The 18,860-nt window shown below is 29.1% G+C and overlaps 1 protein-coding gene across 2 annotated transcripts in view; it reads left to right on the top strand.

Annotated features, from left to right (window-relative positions):
* Aplip1 (JNK-interacting protein Aplip1) overlaps positions 1-18,860 on the top strand; it is a 58,138-nt gene that overhangs the window by 15,797 nt on the left and 23,481 nt on the right. For both annotated transcript variants that reach the window (XM_071890494.1, XM_071890493.1), the window contains exons 2-4: positions 10,734-11,105; positions 12,207-12,353; positions 12,411-12,524. In XM_071890494.1, coding sequence (XP_071746595.1) covers positions 10,931-11,105; positions 12,207-12,353; positions 12,411-12,524 — 436 coding nt within the window. In that variant the 5' untranslated portion in view covers positions 10,734-10,930. The remainder of the gene's footprint in view (positions 1-10,733; positions 11,106-12,206; positions 12,354-12,410; positions 12,525-18,860) is intronic.

Below are 18,860 nucleotides of genomic sequence, written 5' to 3'. Positions count from 1 at the left end.
GCATTGCCGTGAGTAATTAAGGGTTAGCTAACAAATAAATTTCGTCTTAATAATATAGAAGATGACACCCAAAAAATCATCGGTACTATTTTTCGTTTTTCAAGGGCACACTTACATGTACCTACACAATACAATAATACTGCTATCAAGACATGTGACGTGTTCTGTCCTGACTAATGAAAGAATATTAATAAGAGTTTGAGAAAAAAAATATATGTTAAAATGACTGATGAGTACTTACGTCACTATGTTCAGTGCATAAGATGACTTATTATCATATATTTATACATTCCAACAGACAAACCAACTTTGTTTTATTAATATACATATCCAAAGTCCAGGAATTTTTAATATTTCGAGACTCATTGTGTTTATTTGTAGAACTCAATATACTTTTCAAACTATACATTCGACTTGTTTAAATAAAGTACTTTTTTCCTACTTCTAAAGCAATATTAGTTATCTGATATGTGTAAAACTCATCTCAATAATGTCGAACCTAACTTTTCTGATATTTCAGAATATTTTAAAAGTAATTTAGGCCAAATAATTCACAAGTTTTCCCATTAGAATGGAAATGACAGATGACATGTATACCTTAAATAACAGGCCTTTTAATTGTTCCGAATTTCGTAAATTTGGTCCGGGATATAACCCTAAAATCATATGGCAACAAAATATATGATTAAATTTATTATAAAACGTTAATTTCCAAAATGAACAACGACATAAATTAAATTTAATTATTGATTTCCACATTTTTTTGTAGTATATTTAATAAAAAGAAATTTTGTATCCTGATACAAAATTGAATAATCATAAACGATTGTGAATAAAATTAATGTAAATTAGAAGAAAATCATCTTTAAGACCACATTTTGTTTGTAAACCAGATTACAGAAAAGTTAAGAACCGATTTTAGCAAAACATATTTGATTATATATGCTAACAGTAAGATGCCATAAAATTTTGAGAGGTCAAGGAGAAAGGTCATGGTCACACAAAACATTAAAAACACAAATTCCACCATAACTTTTGAAGAAATTGAGATACGTAACTTAGATTAAATTTATAGATGGGAAGGTCGCAAAAATTTGAGATAGTGACAATTCAGTGGCTAAGATTTTAACAAAATAATAAATCAAACCAACCAGGAATATAAATTTATGATTATCCTACGTTACTTAAAAGGGGTTATTTATATATCATTACAAATATTACATTTAAGCAAAAATTACTTTAATTACTTTTAATGAATAACTCCAACCACTACAACTGTTTAATGGAAACATAAACCGTTTGAATCAGGATTTTTAACAAGCTTAATTGAGTTCAGACGTTGGCACATGTGTTAGCATTTCTAATCATTAATGCAGCCTCCATCAACTTTTATAATTACCTTGATGCACCCCTAAAAACGTGGCAAACATTTCTGCTTATACTTTGTAAATGTTATCTTACTTATCATAGGGATATCACTTTTGTAGAGCACGAGATAATAAAACTATACGAATCAGGGTTATATTTTTATATTGTTCAACAAACATACAAAAAGAAATATTTAGTAAAAAAGTTACTGAATGGTATTACAGAAAACTGTTCACCCAACTCCTACCTTTAAAGATATTTTAAAGAACTCATGATACAAATCAAAAGATATTTTAAAGAAGTAAATTTCATATAAAAATACAAATCAAATGTATGGGTCGAGTAGTTTAGTTATTTTATTGGTTATATATAAAATGACTCAAATAAGTCAAATTATCTATTTAAATAATTATGCCTAGGTATAAGATAAATTGGCATTATAAAGCATATTCCCATAATCTATTCAAATACTTTAAAAAGTCCAATTGTTGCCGATTCCGATACCGAATCCCATGCATAGATACAGCTCTACCAAGAATGAAACTAGTCAAAATATGAACATAGCCCAGTAAAAAAAAATTAACATTTCAGAATTCAAGGTGATTTTTTTTTACGTTGATATGTTTGTCGTCTCTTTTCCCAGAGTATCTTTAGTACCTATTCCTTTTTTTTCTCAATCAATGTCCTTTTAACGATTTTTGTTATAAATTTAGAAGAAATAACTCCATTTTGATTTTTTGCTAAATAAGACGTATATAATTAAAATGTAGGAGTGTTTGCAAATAATGTGTATGTAAACTTAGCCTTACTCCTAATTTTCCTATTTAGAAAGCTTATGTCTACACGTTACGAAAATAATGGATTTAGGTAAATAAATACTTTGATTGTACAAAAGTTACAAATATTATATTTAACATAAAATAATAAATGTATTTTTTTAATCATCTTCATATCACATATTCCGTATTTAAAGTAACACATATTTAATGTAAAATAGTTTACTAGGTGGGAGCAAATTTTGTTACTGATGAGGTTGTGCGATAATAACGTAACATGAGGTGCATTTTTTATTATAAAAACTTTCATTCTTCTTCTACTTTGGGAACGTTGTCAATAGAACAAATATTTCTAATTAAAAACAAATCTGAATATACGTCATTATCCTGCAATTCTATGAAAAAGAAGACCTGATTTCACTTATTAAAATATTCTACTTTAAATAAGTCTTGAATTAAGTTTAAAGCATGGGGCTCTACATCTGGGAAGAAAAAAAAATAATAAATAATTGTTTTTCCTAAAAGTGACCTATCAACAGATTACTATTCATTGCCGATTATTATACAATTTATATAAGATGTTTGTTTTTTTTAATTATCCCTCTGTAAAAAGCGGTAATTAAGGTTAATTGTAATGAAAATATATCTTAAAATAAAAATAAGTCTACGCTAATGGGTATCACATGTTTCGAAGGTCAGATATCAGAGATAAATTCGTTAACAGATGAAGAACAAATCAGGAAATTGAAATAAATATAATTGATCCATAGAATATTATAATTGACTTGAACAAATGAAATTTGAAGAATATAATATAAAAATACAGAACATAATTTCAGTTCTATTCCTACCCACATTAGTTTTTATACATCCTTTAGAAGGCTGTAGCGGTCTTCACGAATGTCTTAACTTTTATTAAAAGTCCATTCAAGCTAAACTAGTGATTCTAAGCATCTGCTCTTATTTTTTATTACTTTTGAATTTTTGAGAAAAAAATTGTAACAATGTTGTGTTACAAGAATAGTCTTGTCTTCTTATTTAGTACAATAAGAGCACAAATTGAGATGGTTATAGTACGAAGGCGTTGAATTTTGATATCTCAAGGTGAAAAGGGCGAAGTCAATGTAATAAAAAACGTAAAACATCCATAATCAACCATAACTTACAAGCAAAATTTTACTCCAATTGAAATTGATTGAAATTTGAAGAATACCGTAAAACGAAGAACACTTTTAATATCAACCAGTAAAGAACCTAATCCTACCAAAATCAATTATTATTTATCCATATTATCACATTTCATCCTTTGCCATCTATGACAGGCTATACTGGCTTCACAGATGCATAAATTTGAATTAAAAGTCCATTCAAATTAAAGTAGTGATTCTCATCAACTAATAGAAGATTTAATTAAGCAATTAATAAATTGTGGTTATTTTTTTAATGGTGTGTTACATGAAGATCCCTGTCCTTCATATGAAATATATTATTAACACACATCATGATAATATTGTACACATTAATCATATTTGCAGTGTTGAATAATATAATTGAAGGTCATTATTTGCAGAAATGATGTGCATTAAATGTATATTTTCAATGACTTTTCAGCAAATAAAACTCTATATAAAAATGATGAACCTTTACAAAAAACTTTAACCATTATTAGTGCATTCATCCAATAATAATGACCAAGGTAAAATATTTTTCCTTAGAAAAAGTGCATCAACATAAAATATTCATATATTCATAAAAACTAATTCAACAGGAATAATTGATGAACATATATATTTATTGACATAACAAGGGGATTTAGGCATTATAGAACTCAATAATAGGAATCAATAAGCGTTGGGCTAGGTTTTTTTTTTTTTTAAACTATAAGATATGGTTTTTTTAACGCCTTAGTTATCATCATTAATATGATATCAACCATTTGGACTACTATGTGTCTTGGAGAGAGAATTCAGTAAACAGCTACAACACACTGTTTACTCCTTGCGGGCTTCCATTCTCGAAAGAGTAATCAACATGGACAAGGAGTTCTTCATCAAGGTTTGTATAAGATTCAGGTTGGAGTCTGTGGTTGATGCCGGAGGTGGTTGGTTTGATTGATCGACCTCACTATGGGTCCCTACATGTATGCGCAAAAGATTTGTAATTCAATCTATAACTGACTATGATAATTTTTTTTATATGATCTTTTTTGAATATTTTTTAGAAATATGTACTGAGCGTTACACAAACTCGTTGCTACATTGTTACTTTTTATATCAAGTAGTCATGCAGTTCTGAAATATTAAGCGTGCACTTAAAAATGAGTACTCCACAGACAAACTTTAAATTTAGGGAAGTGAGTGAAGATGTGTGCTCTTTTTTTTTTTTTTTTTTTTTTTTTTGGTTGAAGATTCGCGGAAATGTTCACATTTCCCTCTGAAAGAAGAATTCTTCTCTATATTTGGTGTAAATTGATTCAAAAATGAACGATAAAATATATCTTTATGAATTTAAATAAAACTATAATATTTTCCCTATACTAATTCTATTTTAAATGAAGAAGTTTCTCTTCTTTATAGCAGTAATTCAACTGATATTAATATTGGTCTTAATTGAGTAATTCCATATGTCTCGATCCTGTCGACTCCATGAGTTATTACACCAATCCCATCTCTACTGAGTGGCCTTGACATAAAATGAGCTTAACTGCAACTAGATAATGTTTCAAGTCAAAAATATTTAAAAAACAAAACTGTATTTTTATTTGTTATGTCATTTAATTTATGTGACTTCCACAGTGTATGCACATTAAATAGACGATATGTAATTAATTAATTATGATATATACTCTGATATGAAAAAAATCGTCTAATTTAAAGTTCAAAAATAAATATATTGCATTTTGTCGTTTTTCCATATCAGTTTTATTACACTTGCGTAGAAGGTCTTTGATTTTGACTGTATTGATTTTTTTAAATTTAATGCTTCATTAATTAGTGGTCCACAAGGTATATTTTAGTATCTTTTATAGTTTACAGCAAATGCTTCAAAATGAAATAATTCTGTAGTATATGAGGACTATTTTAAGATAGTATTTATATAAATTGTAAATATACTTTGGTAAATTAAATAAAAAATGCTCTTTGATTGTGTTTGTGGAAGGATTTCAATTATTTTGTTTCATCATTATTAATAAATATTTCCCTCCTACTGAACATGACATTCATAGAACCTTATTTTTTATGAGAGAGATGCCAGCAGGGGTGTCTACAGGATTATGTTTAGGGGATAGTGCTTGGTACATAGCTGTTCTCAAAAAATTATCTTTTTGGAAACAAAATTTGACAAATAAAATTTGAAATATTAAATTTTTATAGAAAAAAAATTAAAAAATTCATAGTTTTTAACAAATATTAATTTTTGGGAAAAAAATTACAAATATTAATTTTTTTGAAAAAAATTTAAAAAATCAACAGCTATTCACAAAAAATTTCAAATATGAAAATTTTTGGAAAAAATTTTAAAAAATCTATAGATGTTGACCAAAAATAAAATTTTTTCGAAAAAAAAATTACAGTTGAAGCAAAAAATCTTTTATTGACCCATGTAATATACTTGAAGCATAAAAGATTTTTTGATTGAAAGGATCCTTTTTTTATTTATACTGTCCCAGAAGGTTGGTTAATAATTTTATCATTACCAAATTGCAGAGTATTTCATATAACTCTAGTTGTACAAAACCCCTATTGTCAGAAAGTTGAATTTTAACGGTAAAGAAAATGATAAATGTGTTGTTGAATTATAATATTAATATATAGTATGGTAAATAAATGATGTTGTTGTATGGGAGTATTAAAAAACCCATATAAATTGGTTTATTAAAGCACCAGCTTTATTACCTGCCTTTAGTTTTGTGTGAGTTCTCAATTAGGATCAAAAACTGGTGTCCAGTGTAATCCAGTCCCCCTTGTCCGTCCTTAAAAATGTAAAATTGATACCACATTAAGTCATTATTGGTGATTTTCCTTCTTTTTTTTAAATTGTTCTGTTATATAATAAAACAAACTATTTAATTATGTAAAAATATTTTATGTATGTCTTATATTGTATCATAATGAAAATAGGTATACATGTTAGGTTCTCCCATATCTTATTTGGCTTAATAAACCATCGACATTTTTATGAAAAATTCCTAGGGCCAACAGTCCTGGACTGAACTGGCCCAAATAAATAAGGGCAGACACATCACTAACTGGCATTATCCGTAGTTATTAGGCATTGATGTACGGACAACCTTCAATTTAGGAACAAAGAAGATGGTTTTACATAAAATCCTCAGTCCTACTTAACGTTTGTTTGTTTTTTAAACCCATCAAAATGTTATTTTACTTAACATATGTATATAAAATATAGTAATAACAATTTTAAATTATGATTAAAAGAATATAACGTTCAAACACATTTACGTATAGTATGACATAGTAAATAGTAAAACTGCCGGCATAGCACAGCAATGCTAGCGTGGTTGTGTAATATAAATATAAATAACATAAGATTTGGTAGATAATTTGTTTTTTCTTGATTGATAGAGAAGAGAAAAATCAAGAAACCCTGTAGAGGCTTTTTTTCGTCTCTTCTTTTATATATTTTTGTAACAAGTTGTAGAAGTATGTAAAAGAGTACTTTTGAAAAATACATTTTATGATTGGGGAGGGGGAATTAGATACAGTTACTAAATACATAGATCTTCTCTCCTCGAGAATAAAAAAATGATTATAACACCTTTATATTTATATAAAGGCATATTCATTATTTTACATGTTGTTAGCGGTAGTATCCCCCATTTTCCGTAAGTTATTAAGCAACGTGGAACCGAAAAACTATACCGAAAAAAAATAGAAGATAACTTCCTAAGATATTTTCAGTATTACTCCCCGTTTTTCATGTAGTAACTGAATACATAGATGTTCTCTCCTCATGAATAAAATAATAATAATATGATGTGATGAGATTGGGAGTACTTTAGTCTCTAAAGCGCCACCTGGGCGACCTTTAGCTACACACGTTCTTTGCTAAACCTCATCTAAATTATCATTCATTATTTTATATAATGTACTTCCTTTTATTTTATTTTTTTAAATGAGATTTAGCTACGCATGCCCTTTGTTAAGAATCAGTCTTCAACTCATACTTTTTTTTCTTAGATCAAGTATATTCATACAAACAAAGTTTTCTATATTAATATAGATTTAAAAAACTATACTACAAATGTTTGCAACAATATTGCATTTTAGTGTGATGTAATTTATTACTAACTAATTGAATAATTTTGAATACATAATTTATGAGATCCACTAGTTGGTTAATATTCGATCAAATATGAAGTCCAAGTAAATGTGTGTATACAATACATTACATGTATAAATAGACTTAATAAGGCATGCTTTCTCAAATTCCCAAGTAATTATAGTGCACTTTATGGTACTCTAAAGGGCTAATCAAAAAAATATATAGTGTATATAATAATTGATTGACTAGGATTGATTGTAGGAGAAGCAACCTTTTTATGTACATTTATATGTGGCTCATACGTAATTATTGATACCTTATTTATTTGCTTTCGAATTACCGGGTGGTACAATGAAATCTGAACAATGACTAATTCAATAATTAATTAAGATTAAGTGATTGAAATTTATTTATATTTCGGTATATTAAAGCATAAACAATTAGTTACAAAAGAAAACAAACCTAAGCTCTCTAGGTTAGGTTAGGTACAAGTCGAAAAAATGACACTTGAACGTGATCGACAAAATTCTTTATAATTATAAAATATATAAAAGTCAAAAAAATTGGTTAAGAGTGAGGGAGATCAAAAAATCTATCCACGATGTGAAAGCAATTAAATTTTTGTTCACTACATGATACCAGGGTCTCCACCAAAATTTCGCTCCTAATACGTCAGGGATCGGCAACCCGCGGCACTTTCATCCTGATGTTCCAACTCTGGCATGCAGTTTAGTAAACAGTAACATTTCATTTGAGTGAATAATATTCTTTTTTTAAATTCAGTTCAAGGGTCTGTTGCACGTCTCGAAACGCCCGCTAAAGGATGACAGCTAACAGTATTTTTTGTTTTCTATATCAATAATTAGAAGTGCAAATTTTTAATTCTTTTGAAAATGATCTTTAACTTGGCGCTTTTTCTTAGTTTTGTACGGGTTTTCAGAGGAAATCGTAAAATTAAAAGAAAAAGAAAAATTAAAACAATATATCCAGTTGTAGCTTCATATGTCAAAAAGTATTTGCAACTCTCAGTGTTTTCTTTTCCGTGATAAACGGGTCGAAATGGCTATTAGTGTGTAAAAGTTTCCTGACCCTTCCTCTAAAAAAATAATTTAAGACCAAACCAATAAAATCGTCCTGAGACTCATCAGAAATAGAGTGCCCCTTAATTTTACATTCAACTACTTTGCACAAGGAGATTTTGCCTTAACCCCATTTTGATTCAATGATATTTTCCTTAATCGAAAATGTAATATTTATTACTATAAAATTTATTAAATATTAGTGTTCTGTTGCAATAATGATGAAATGATGATCTTGTTTCATTTTAGTTTGCTCTTCAATCCATGAGTCTTTTCTATAATGAATAATCCACCATGTCTAACGATAATTACTAACGAAGAAGGATAATTTTGTTTTCCTACAATACTAATTTTTTTCTTACTTTGTCTCTTGTTCGAATTCAACAGTGAGATTTTGTTGGTATATGCATTGAATTTTTGGGACATGACTCCATCATTTTTCCAACATATTTTCTACACATTTTGATTAAAAAGTTTAAAAAGAACATCAATCTTAACTAAAAATAATCAATAAATATTATTTATTTATATATTAAGGGGAAATATCCTTGAGGGAAAACGTTTCTAAAGGAAAAATACCCTAAAGTGAAATTGTTTAAGCCAAAATTACGTAGCTCTTACTAATACATTTTTGGAAAATGGGATTTTTTTTTTTTTTTTTTTTTTTTTTTTTTTTTTACTGAGTTAGAGCATGAAGACCTTGCAAATATATCTCTTCTAACAAATATTGACCAAATATTTTATATTCAATCAATTTATTGATTTATTTGACATATGAACTAACTATGACACATGTTTAATTTACATAGGTGTATGATTGGATATATAAAAATATCTAGTAAATCATCATTTATCATACGTGCTAGATGCTAAACACAGGTGTAGCACAAATAAAGAATACATCTATTCTACTTAAGGAAAAATATAGTTAAATTCATAAAAACTATGATATGTAGTAACCAACAATAATATATCTTTAAACCTCTGTTAATGAACTGGGATATTACATAAGTTCAAGAGAATCATTTCTCCTTCGTGGGTTGTCGATTTATTCCTTTGAATCTACATTTTATTGCAAATACTTTTTAGTATGTTCTTGGAAATTTAAATCATATTATATGCAACTCTATTTTATCATTATTTCTTGTTTAGGATTTATTCGAATATTTAGGGATTTTTAATCAAGGTTTAGTTAATTTAATTAACTTTTTAATTAAAAATCATTCCTTTGACTTTCCTTTTGATGATATCCTGGATTCTCCTTTGTTTGTTTAAATGTGAGAACGGAGGCGTACAACGGTAGTTACAAAACTATAATCTTGTGGCGTTTATTTTATATAATACACGCAATCTCATCATACTAGCATGATATTACATAAAATTACGAATATTTCATAGATAATAACAAATGATATCTTGTTGAAACCTCAAAGTTATGTTTATATATTATTTTAAAATAGTTTTATAATTGTTCAACTGTTTATTATGTAATTAAAAAAAACAGTATTGGATAATTTCAGAGACTACCAGAAGTTAGACAGGTTATAGAGTCCAAATTAGGTAGGGAAGACATCGAACTACAACCTCTTGTTTTGTTTTGGGGGAACTAGCAATCACAATGTTTATAACACGTGGAATTTTGCTATTGCTTCTCTGAACGATTTTGTATGGACAAACTTGGTAAAGGGGAGAAAAGAAGATTGGTTGAGAGAAAGAGAAGAAAATAAATTATTTTTACTGGTGTGATGACTAGATCTCTATCATTAAAAATTAATTTACCAAGTGTCATTTTAAAAACTGGAGCATCTAATCTCCCCTTCTTCATTCTCTTCTCTTATGACAACAAATTTAATAAGACAAAGTTTTGTATCTAGACTAAATTTTTAATAGTTTGTAATAACACATTTTTTCTTCAAAATATTATATAATAATTACTTTTGTATATTTGATCGTTTTAAACTGAATCTGATTATGAATTATTCATTTACTTAGACAGTATTTCGAGAGTAAATAACTATCATTATAAAATATTATTTGTTTAGTTGTGAAAGACTCGTTCATATCCATGAAAAGGCTAAATATTTGCTCTTTAAATGTGTTTTTAATCCTTCTAAACTCTTACAACAATAAAAATAACGTCAAAATGATTATTTTAGAGCCATAATTAAAATGAATTAGTTTTTGTAAGTTTTTTAATGTAGAGTCTAATTACTTTCCTTTTTAGATTGGTCCCAGCCATCACACCTTTAGAAGAAAACATTTCCTTTCTCGAAAAAGTGCAACTCGGAGAGAAACTTTGTGGAATCACTGAAGAAGACTCTTTGTATCCCATTAGTAGACGTGATTCTAAGCCCTGGAATGAGCCTTTGCTGAGCTTAGGAAGTGCTAATCCTCCTACAGGAGTATGGACTAGTTCAGAGGATGATGATGACGACGATGATGATGACGCGGTGGAAGCACCCATTTCGATTCGCTGGAAAGACAGCCCTTCTTCCTCAAAAAAAAGCTTCCAATCAACCAAGGCCTTCTTCTTTCGAGACTTTTCATGGAAGGATTAGAAGAAGAAAGCTTCCGGAAATTCCAAAAAATCGTAAACGTAAGAGATTTTGATTCTTTTGTTGGCGTAGAGAATAAGCACAATATTTTTGATAGATTTGATATTTTATAAATAAATAGTAGAATATTTAAAAAATAAAAGAGAGAATTGAATTAAGGAGTTCCTCATTTATTTAATAGCTAATCTACTAATATAAAAAAAAACAGTATGGGTTCCATGTAAAGAGTATTCTTTTGTTTAGCCAATGGTGTATGAACAAACTAAAAAAACAAAGCCGTAAAATAGCGCCACTATACTGAGGTATAATAATACACCATTAAGAAAACAATCTAGAGAGTAGGTACCCAAAAGTTGCAGTAGCCTGACTAAATTACGAAAATATAACATTTATGCAATAAAGAAAAGACCACTCCAAACTAATTTGGGATATGTTTAAGCACTATATTTAGCCATATTTTTTATTCTGTGTGTCCTCCTTCAAAAGCAATAATATTTTTGACACGCCGGCGAATAGATTGACAGCTCTTCACGATGAAGGCCCATCCTTCATGATGGAAGATCTGAGCAAATCCAAAATTGAATGAGAGGTGCAACAGGCATTCTTCTCCAAGATACCCTTAACTGTTAAGTACAGAGAGTTGAGGTCAGGGATGAGGGAGGACTACTTGGAGGAAGCTCAGAAGTCAGTCATACTGTTTATGCAGCAACTCTTAGTTTTTCTTGACTGTATGGCTCAATTCCTATCCTTAATAGACTTTTTGATATTGTAAGGAGTCCGGATGCAGATTTTAAAGTCAATGGACACTTCTCTGTACTGACACCGGTGCAGAGGAGATTGCACACCCATTCCCTTTGTTGTTGCTGCTACGACATTTTTACACTTAGAGGCATATGATAATTGTCGTTTGCTTGCGTAATGAAACTTTGTAAAATAAAAATAATAGGGATAAAATTGTAATTAACTTCAACTGTAATTTTTGGGTCCCCACTCTTGACCAAGAAATATAAACAATTTATTTTATGTATGTTGCTACAATCTATAAGCCACTATTTTTGATTATGTAAACAAACCAAATCAAGTAAACAACACAACAGTATCCTTCTTTATACTACCATGTGTATGTCCATAATTATTTTTAGCATTGGAAAACATTTCAAAACAGGTGGCTCAGTCAATTCACGAGGAAATCACTCAAGCCTCCAATGACACAGAAGTAATTCAGAGTTTTTCGGTAGGAGCAGATCCTCCAAAAGTTCCTGCGTCCCTTATATTAAACCTCGTCAAAGGTAAATATTCTTATTTTTCATTTGGCTACACATCAAACATTTATCTCTAATTATTAGTGGATGATTTAGACTTGGATCTTCCGTGTGATGTAGACTCTGGAAATTCTACTAATCACTCTCCAGATGATGCCGGGAGATTGACAGCCTCACATTCAGAGACAACGCGAGAAGGTAATTATATATTTAAGAGGGATTTATCGTCTACATACGTAGAAAAATGTTTTATGCAATATCCAAATGTTAAGTTTCTTGTAGCTCATATATATATACATATACATAAATATATGAAGGGAGAAGATACAATTTCATTTACTAATGGTAAAGATTAAAATATTTATTTATTTTTGCTAGGTGAATATTTGATTCTGATGAGTTTATAATGGATTAATTAATTATTCATTGGTTTTTAAATACTCATTTTAATTAGCTCTAAGTATGTACATATGAGTGAGTGCTCATTGCATGTGATATATATGATAAATAGCTCATTTATCATACATGAACGGATTATAATTATCATCGCATTAAAATTAAAATTCATGGAGGAAATATTAATTTTATAATGAGGAAAATGGAAACTTACTAAATAAATGATAAATTAAACAAAAAACAGATGAGGGCTAGACTACGGCTAAATTTCGCATGTGGCCCGTCAAATGTTTTGGTCTTGCTCGCCAAAAAGCTTTTATTTAGTGTTTTAAACGTGATTTAAGGGAAGTCTTTAGATTGAAATAATTTCGAATTTATGTTGTGGTCAAGTTGCAAGTTGTATAAGCAAGTGTTACATGTTCCAAGTCCTTCGTCTTAAAATCCATTATTGAATTACCACATTGGCCATTCTAATACCCAACTAACACATGGGCTGAAGTCCCGGTCTTAACAAAGAAAACACATTTTATTGTCTGTTCAAAATTGGGGTTTTTTTTTTTAATTATTATTATTTGCCTTATGGAGCAGAGTCGCCATGGGACTTTTCAAGCCATTGCTTGATCTGTATGGTATTTTTTCTAATAAAGAAACACAGTAAAATTAAATCGCGACACTGTTTTTAACCCATTGCTTTGGACTCCAGGAAAAGTTCACGTCACCCTTAGCACAATAACACACAAACTAAGGAACAAGTTGTAATAAAATGACTTTAAAAAAAACAGGACGATCTATTTGGGAAGCCTTGGACTTTTCCCCCATGGGTTATCATTTCATTTTTGTAATTAATATTAAAATATTCAAAATTTACCCTAATAAAATATATAAATAATTCAGGAAATATTCAGTTTTTCATTGCATTATCCTCATTCCGATAAATGTAACTCCTTGATTTAAAATTATTCATTCCATTGTATGGTTACAACTTGCACAATTTACTTATACAAGTTACAACATGTACACAACCAATTCTCCCAACTGTGAGCATATTCTTAATTTATCAGTAGAGAATTGTTTACATCTTAACAAAAAAATAATTTGATTTAAACTCATTTAACGTTCATAACACTAGGAAGGTATAAGAAAGGTACAACATCGACAGCTGACATTGTAAAAATCTTTTTTTTCTACAATCTATTTTGACTTTTTTCTTTAATATGCTCTTTTACAGAACAGTTAGCCCTAATCTACAAAAGTCAATTAATATTCTTATCAATTCATATGACATAAAGAATGAAAGATTAATAATAATAATAAAATATAATGGGAGAATTTTTAAATACCAGCATTTATATTTTATTCAAATCTGAACATATACTCTAAATGGATATGAATTATGATGGGAGTTGAGTAGTTTATACGAAAAATAAGCTCAGAAACAGTGCTGCATTTCGATGCTAAACGCCTCCTATATTTCATTAATACGACGACATTGATCATTTTTAGATCAAAATATGTGTCTGATATATATCATGGAACACTCGATACAGACAGATATACAAACTTTTATTCATTATTATAACAGCCTTGAACCTTAAAAATAGCCAAAAATAACGAAAAAGTATGGTTTTTTTCTGAAGGCCATATTTGGAATCAGGGGATCAAATTGAACTAAGATGGGCATATACTGTTTTTGTACGATTTTTGCTGTTTGACAGTGTAATTTATTGTATGAAACTGGGATTTGAAAGAGTTTATTTAAGTATTTAATATTTAAAGGGTATTATTACCTTTTTAATTAACTTCTTAAATATGCAAAATATGATCAATTATAAGTAACTATTTTATTAAAAGAAAAACATTTAAAGTCATTTTAATCATGAAAGAACAACACAAAACGACGTTCCATAGATAGAAGAGGAACCTAAGTGATCAAAATCGTGTGTGTTTTGTTTTAGCAGGCCTGTTTTTATGGAAAATGTAATGTGAAGAATGAATTTTCTATTCGCTGCTAAGCTACTCTACTTCAAAAACATTCTTCAAATTTTCTAAGCTACCATATTGACTTTCGGTTTCTTTTTTTTTTTTTTACATACCCAAAATACACACAATTTCATGACTGAAGAACATTTCTTTTATTTATGTTGTTGTTCTTAATTTTTTGTCTGTTCACTCGTTCCCATGAGTCCTCTGGGACTTACGCACACATGCCGTAAAAAAGAAGCTACAAACACGTGATGATGAAACAAGCTAAGAAAAATTACAACTCTTTTCCCTATTTTTAAAAAAATCAAGCTGTATCTTAAATAAACGTGACAGTTAATTCAATTAACAAAAAGAAAACAATGTCATTAAATTGAATGTAGTTTACTTGATCTTTTCAATGTGCAATAAAAGTGATTTTCAACAAACCAAAATAGCATAATTATCACCTTGAGTTAAGGTTTTTTTTATATATATTATCTACCTGTTAATTTATTATCAGATAATTATTAAGGATTAAGCAGCGTTTGACTATGAATACATTTAAATATACTTCAAATTCAATCATTTGTATGCATTTAACAGAAGTCTCTTTAAAATGCGTTTCTTAAGGATATACGTATATTAGGTTGGGGAAAAAGTAATTTCGTTTTTTCCCTTTATTTCAATGGTTTATATGAAGTGCTACAGTAGGGTGTCCCAACAAAATAAAATGTCTTTTTTTTATTAGGATGCTTACCTAAAACAATCTTTAAACCTAAAAATATATAAAAACATGTAACATTCAGCCAGCCTTCGGCCCATGAAGTTTAAGGGCTAAAATCGGTCTATTTTCTTATATTTTTTCCACAAAAATGTAGTTACGTATTTAAGGATGAACACATTTTTGAAACATGTTAGTTTAAATCCCTAGAACCACGTTATGGTAGATTGTTTCTCTAAGGATTTTTTTCTCTTTTTTCTGTCTATATATATATATTATATACTTTTTTTTTAACATATATATTTAAATTTGTTAAAATGTTTTTTCTTATTTTGTTTGTTTTAATCAATCCTTTTTATATGTTTGACCTAAATAAGGCATTGAAAAGACTATAATTGTTGGAAAAGTAAAGTAAAGCTCTTTACTTTTTGAGGAAGGTATTCAACCAATAGAATTTTTACTTGAAGGTGGTCTTCATTGTGAACAGTAGGAGCTTTGTTGGATATTCTGGATTTCTACTTTTATGAAAATAGACTGTATAGGTTTAATTATTAATTATCCAACATTATGCCTACAGGCTATATGAAGAAGGTTTTTTTTAGAGCTCTTTCAATAAGAAGACATGCTCCTTTATTAACTCCAGTATTTGATGCTGTTGTTCCCAAAAAAAAAAAAGATGCATGGTATTTTATATTACACTTGTTTCTAACATTACATGTAGTATTAGCCTGTAGTTCACTACTTACTCTTTCAATTACAGGGACAGCCAATATATTTCCCTTTATAGGCTCCGGTTGCAACTACTGCCAATCTCTCTACATTTAATTTCATTTTTGAATCCTAGTAAATTGTTATTACCCATGAAGACTTTGATTTTACTTCTATGAAAGAGTCTTTCACTTCATTGGATATATATGTACGTGTTTCCTCCCGTGCTCTGGCTGTTGACGACATTGAAAGAACAAAATCCTCAATTTTCCTCTACAAACTTTAAATGTTGCTGCAATCAGCAGAGTTGCTGTTATATTCAAAATTTCTCCTCTCTCAATGACTTTGGCTATTTCCAGAGATGTGAGAACATTTTCGGATAAGATCAGCTGGTGATTTTTTTTAAACGAATTAATCAGAAAGCTTTCTCTTTTTGGGAACAAATTTTAAATTCTTTTGAACGGAACTTCCTGGTTTAATCATAGGAAATTCTTTATTTGAAAATTCATTATTGTTTGCTTAATCAAGACGCTGTTTTTCTTTTTCGAAACGTTGCCTTTCTTCTTCTCTTCTTTTTACTTTTCTTTTCGGAGGCCTTATCTTTTGCCCCCTGTTGTACATTTTCTCCTACACTGAGCATTTTTTTAAACTCCATATCTTCTTGAACTTCATCTATTCCTTGCATTAAATGTAGTATTTTTTTCTTTTTTGCGATTAAGGATATCAAAAAGCATATATATGTTTTTTCCAAAATTTATCATCATTTTATAGATGAACTTCTGATGTCCTTTCTTTGACTTTATTTAAAGCTTCCCATTCCTTAAAGTACTTGATAAGATTGTTCTTGGAACAATTTTTGTGACCTTCGGTAAGTTGCACCTTTTCCAAAACAATTGAACTTCATCGACAACAACTTCAGCTTATTTTATATCTAAACTTTCCTTGCCTTCTATTTGATTATAGTGTATTGAATCATGTAAATATATTTTGAAAATGAAAATAAAGTTGATGGTTTCATCACAGTAATAGTTTGGCTTAAATAGGAAACTTCCATTCAGGTTCCAGTAGCGGGTGTAACTTTAGCAACAATGTACTTAAAAGTTGATATAACTAACTCAAACTAGTATATTTATGCTGGAAAGGGCTAAATTAAACAAAAATTATCCTAAAATATTAATAAAAAATTAGTTAAAACACTTTAAAGTAAAATTTTGATTTCTAGTTGTATCAAAATGAAAATGTAGGTGAAACAAAATAATATAATGGATAGAATCAGTCATATTCACTCAAATATAAAGTTTTCATGTGCTAAAAACATACAACTTCTAGCAATTTTTCCCTTCAAAATCGAGGAAATCTTTAAGCCTCTAGGGCTGAATGAATTATTAAAGTATCTGTAAGATTTTTATTATGTTAGTAATATATTTAAAAATCTTAAAATAAAACATGACAAGTTTCATGATACTAAACCATATGTTTTTTCTTGCTTTTTTTGGACACCTTAGTGTTGCAATCATGCTAATTAAGCCAAGTATGCCTTGTTCTATTCGATAACTTGTTGCTAACGAGAATGCAACTTCATAATGCCCTTATCATTCTTCGTTAAAAACGCCAACAACCAATTTTCACATGCATCTGTTGAGTTCAAATTTTTACCCCTTGTTGACCATAGACAGGAACATGTGGTAGACGCTTGGCACCAGGTCTGGACTTTAAGGGGGATGCATAATAACTTCCCATTGAGATCCTCGAGCTTCTAGCGCGTGTATGCAGACTGGCGTTGTCTTGATGAAACAATATTCCTTTCCTATTCGATTTTTTTTATATATCCAACCTTCTGCAAATGGTTCAAAACGATTTTATGATTGATGTTCAGCTCCTGGTCGATGCTACGACTGCTAAAATGACGGTCTATCTAGATATTTTCCAGGATTTTATCGACATTTTTGACAACAAGCCTTCCAGTGTGTGGTGCATAATTCACTACCACTATAGCAGAACGAAATCACCCAAACCACTGTAGTATAAATCGTATATCTATATTAACTATTAATTGAGGACCTCTCAGCAATTTATACGTATTTTATTGTCAACTGTTGATATATTTTCTTTTGCTTTGTATTAGTCTTATAATTGTTGATTTGTAAAACTCTAATTAAATATTGTTAACAAGTTTAGATAACCTTTTTACATTAAAACGAATAAAGAATGACGTACTGTCTTTTTAACGACCATATCATTGAAGATTTTTTTTTCTTTCACTTTTTAAAGGAAAGCTTGATAGATACAATGAAGAACTAATTATTTTTCAAATCAATTGTAAATCTATTGTGTCATTTAATGTTGGATATACTTTTTTTGAGTAATCACTTAACCAGGGTGTATTGTACGTTTATTCAATGACGCCTTTGTTCATCTACATTGAGAGAATAATATATGTTATGTAAGGAACTATAATTAACAAAGGATACATTGTTAAAGTCTGCCAGCAAGTTGCATTTTCTCTTTCTATCTCAATAATTGGAGACAGGGAGAGGAATTAATTGAAAATCAATTAATTCCAAACCTTCTATTAAATAATGAGAGGATAAATATTTTGACTTTTTCAAGATATTCGGACAATTACCCCTTTGAAGGATCATGAACTTAAATGGATGGTCTCATTATGTAAAAGAAATTGTGAGTTTGCCCCTTATGAAGAACTCCAGTGAGAGGAGAGGACTCGGAGTCGGTCCACGGATTGATAG

This window comes from Lepeophtheirus salmonis, chromosome 8 (assembly GCF_016086655.4).
Source record: "Lepeophtheirus salmonis chromosome 8, UVic_Lsal_1.4, whole genome shotgun sequence".
Classification (NCBI taxonomy): domain Eukaryota; kingdom Metazoa; phylum Arthropoda; class Copepoda; order Siphonostomatoida; family Caligidae; genus Lepeophtheirus; species Lepeophtheirus salmonis.
Note: the sequence above shows the minus strand (reverse complement) of the source record. Positions and strands in the feature narration are given on the sequence as shown.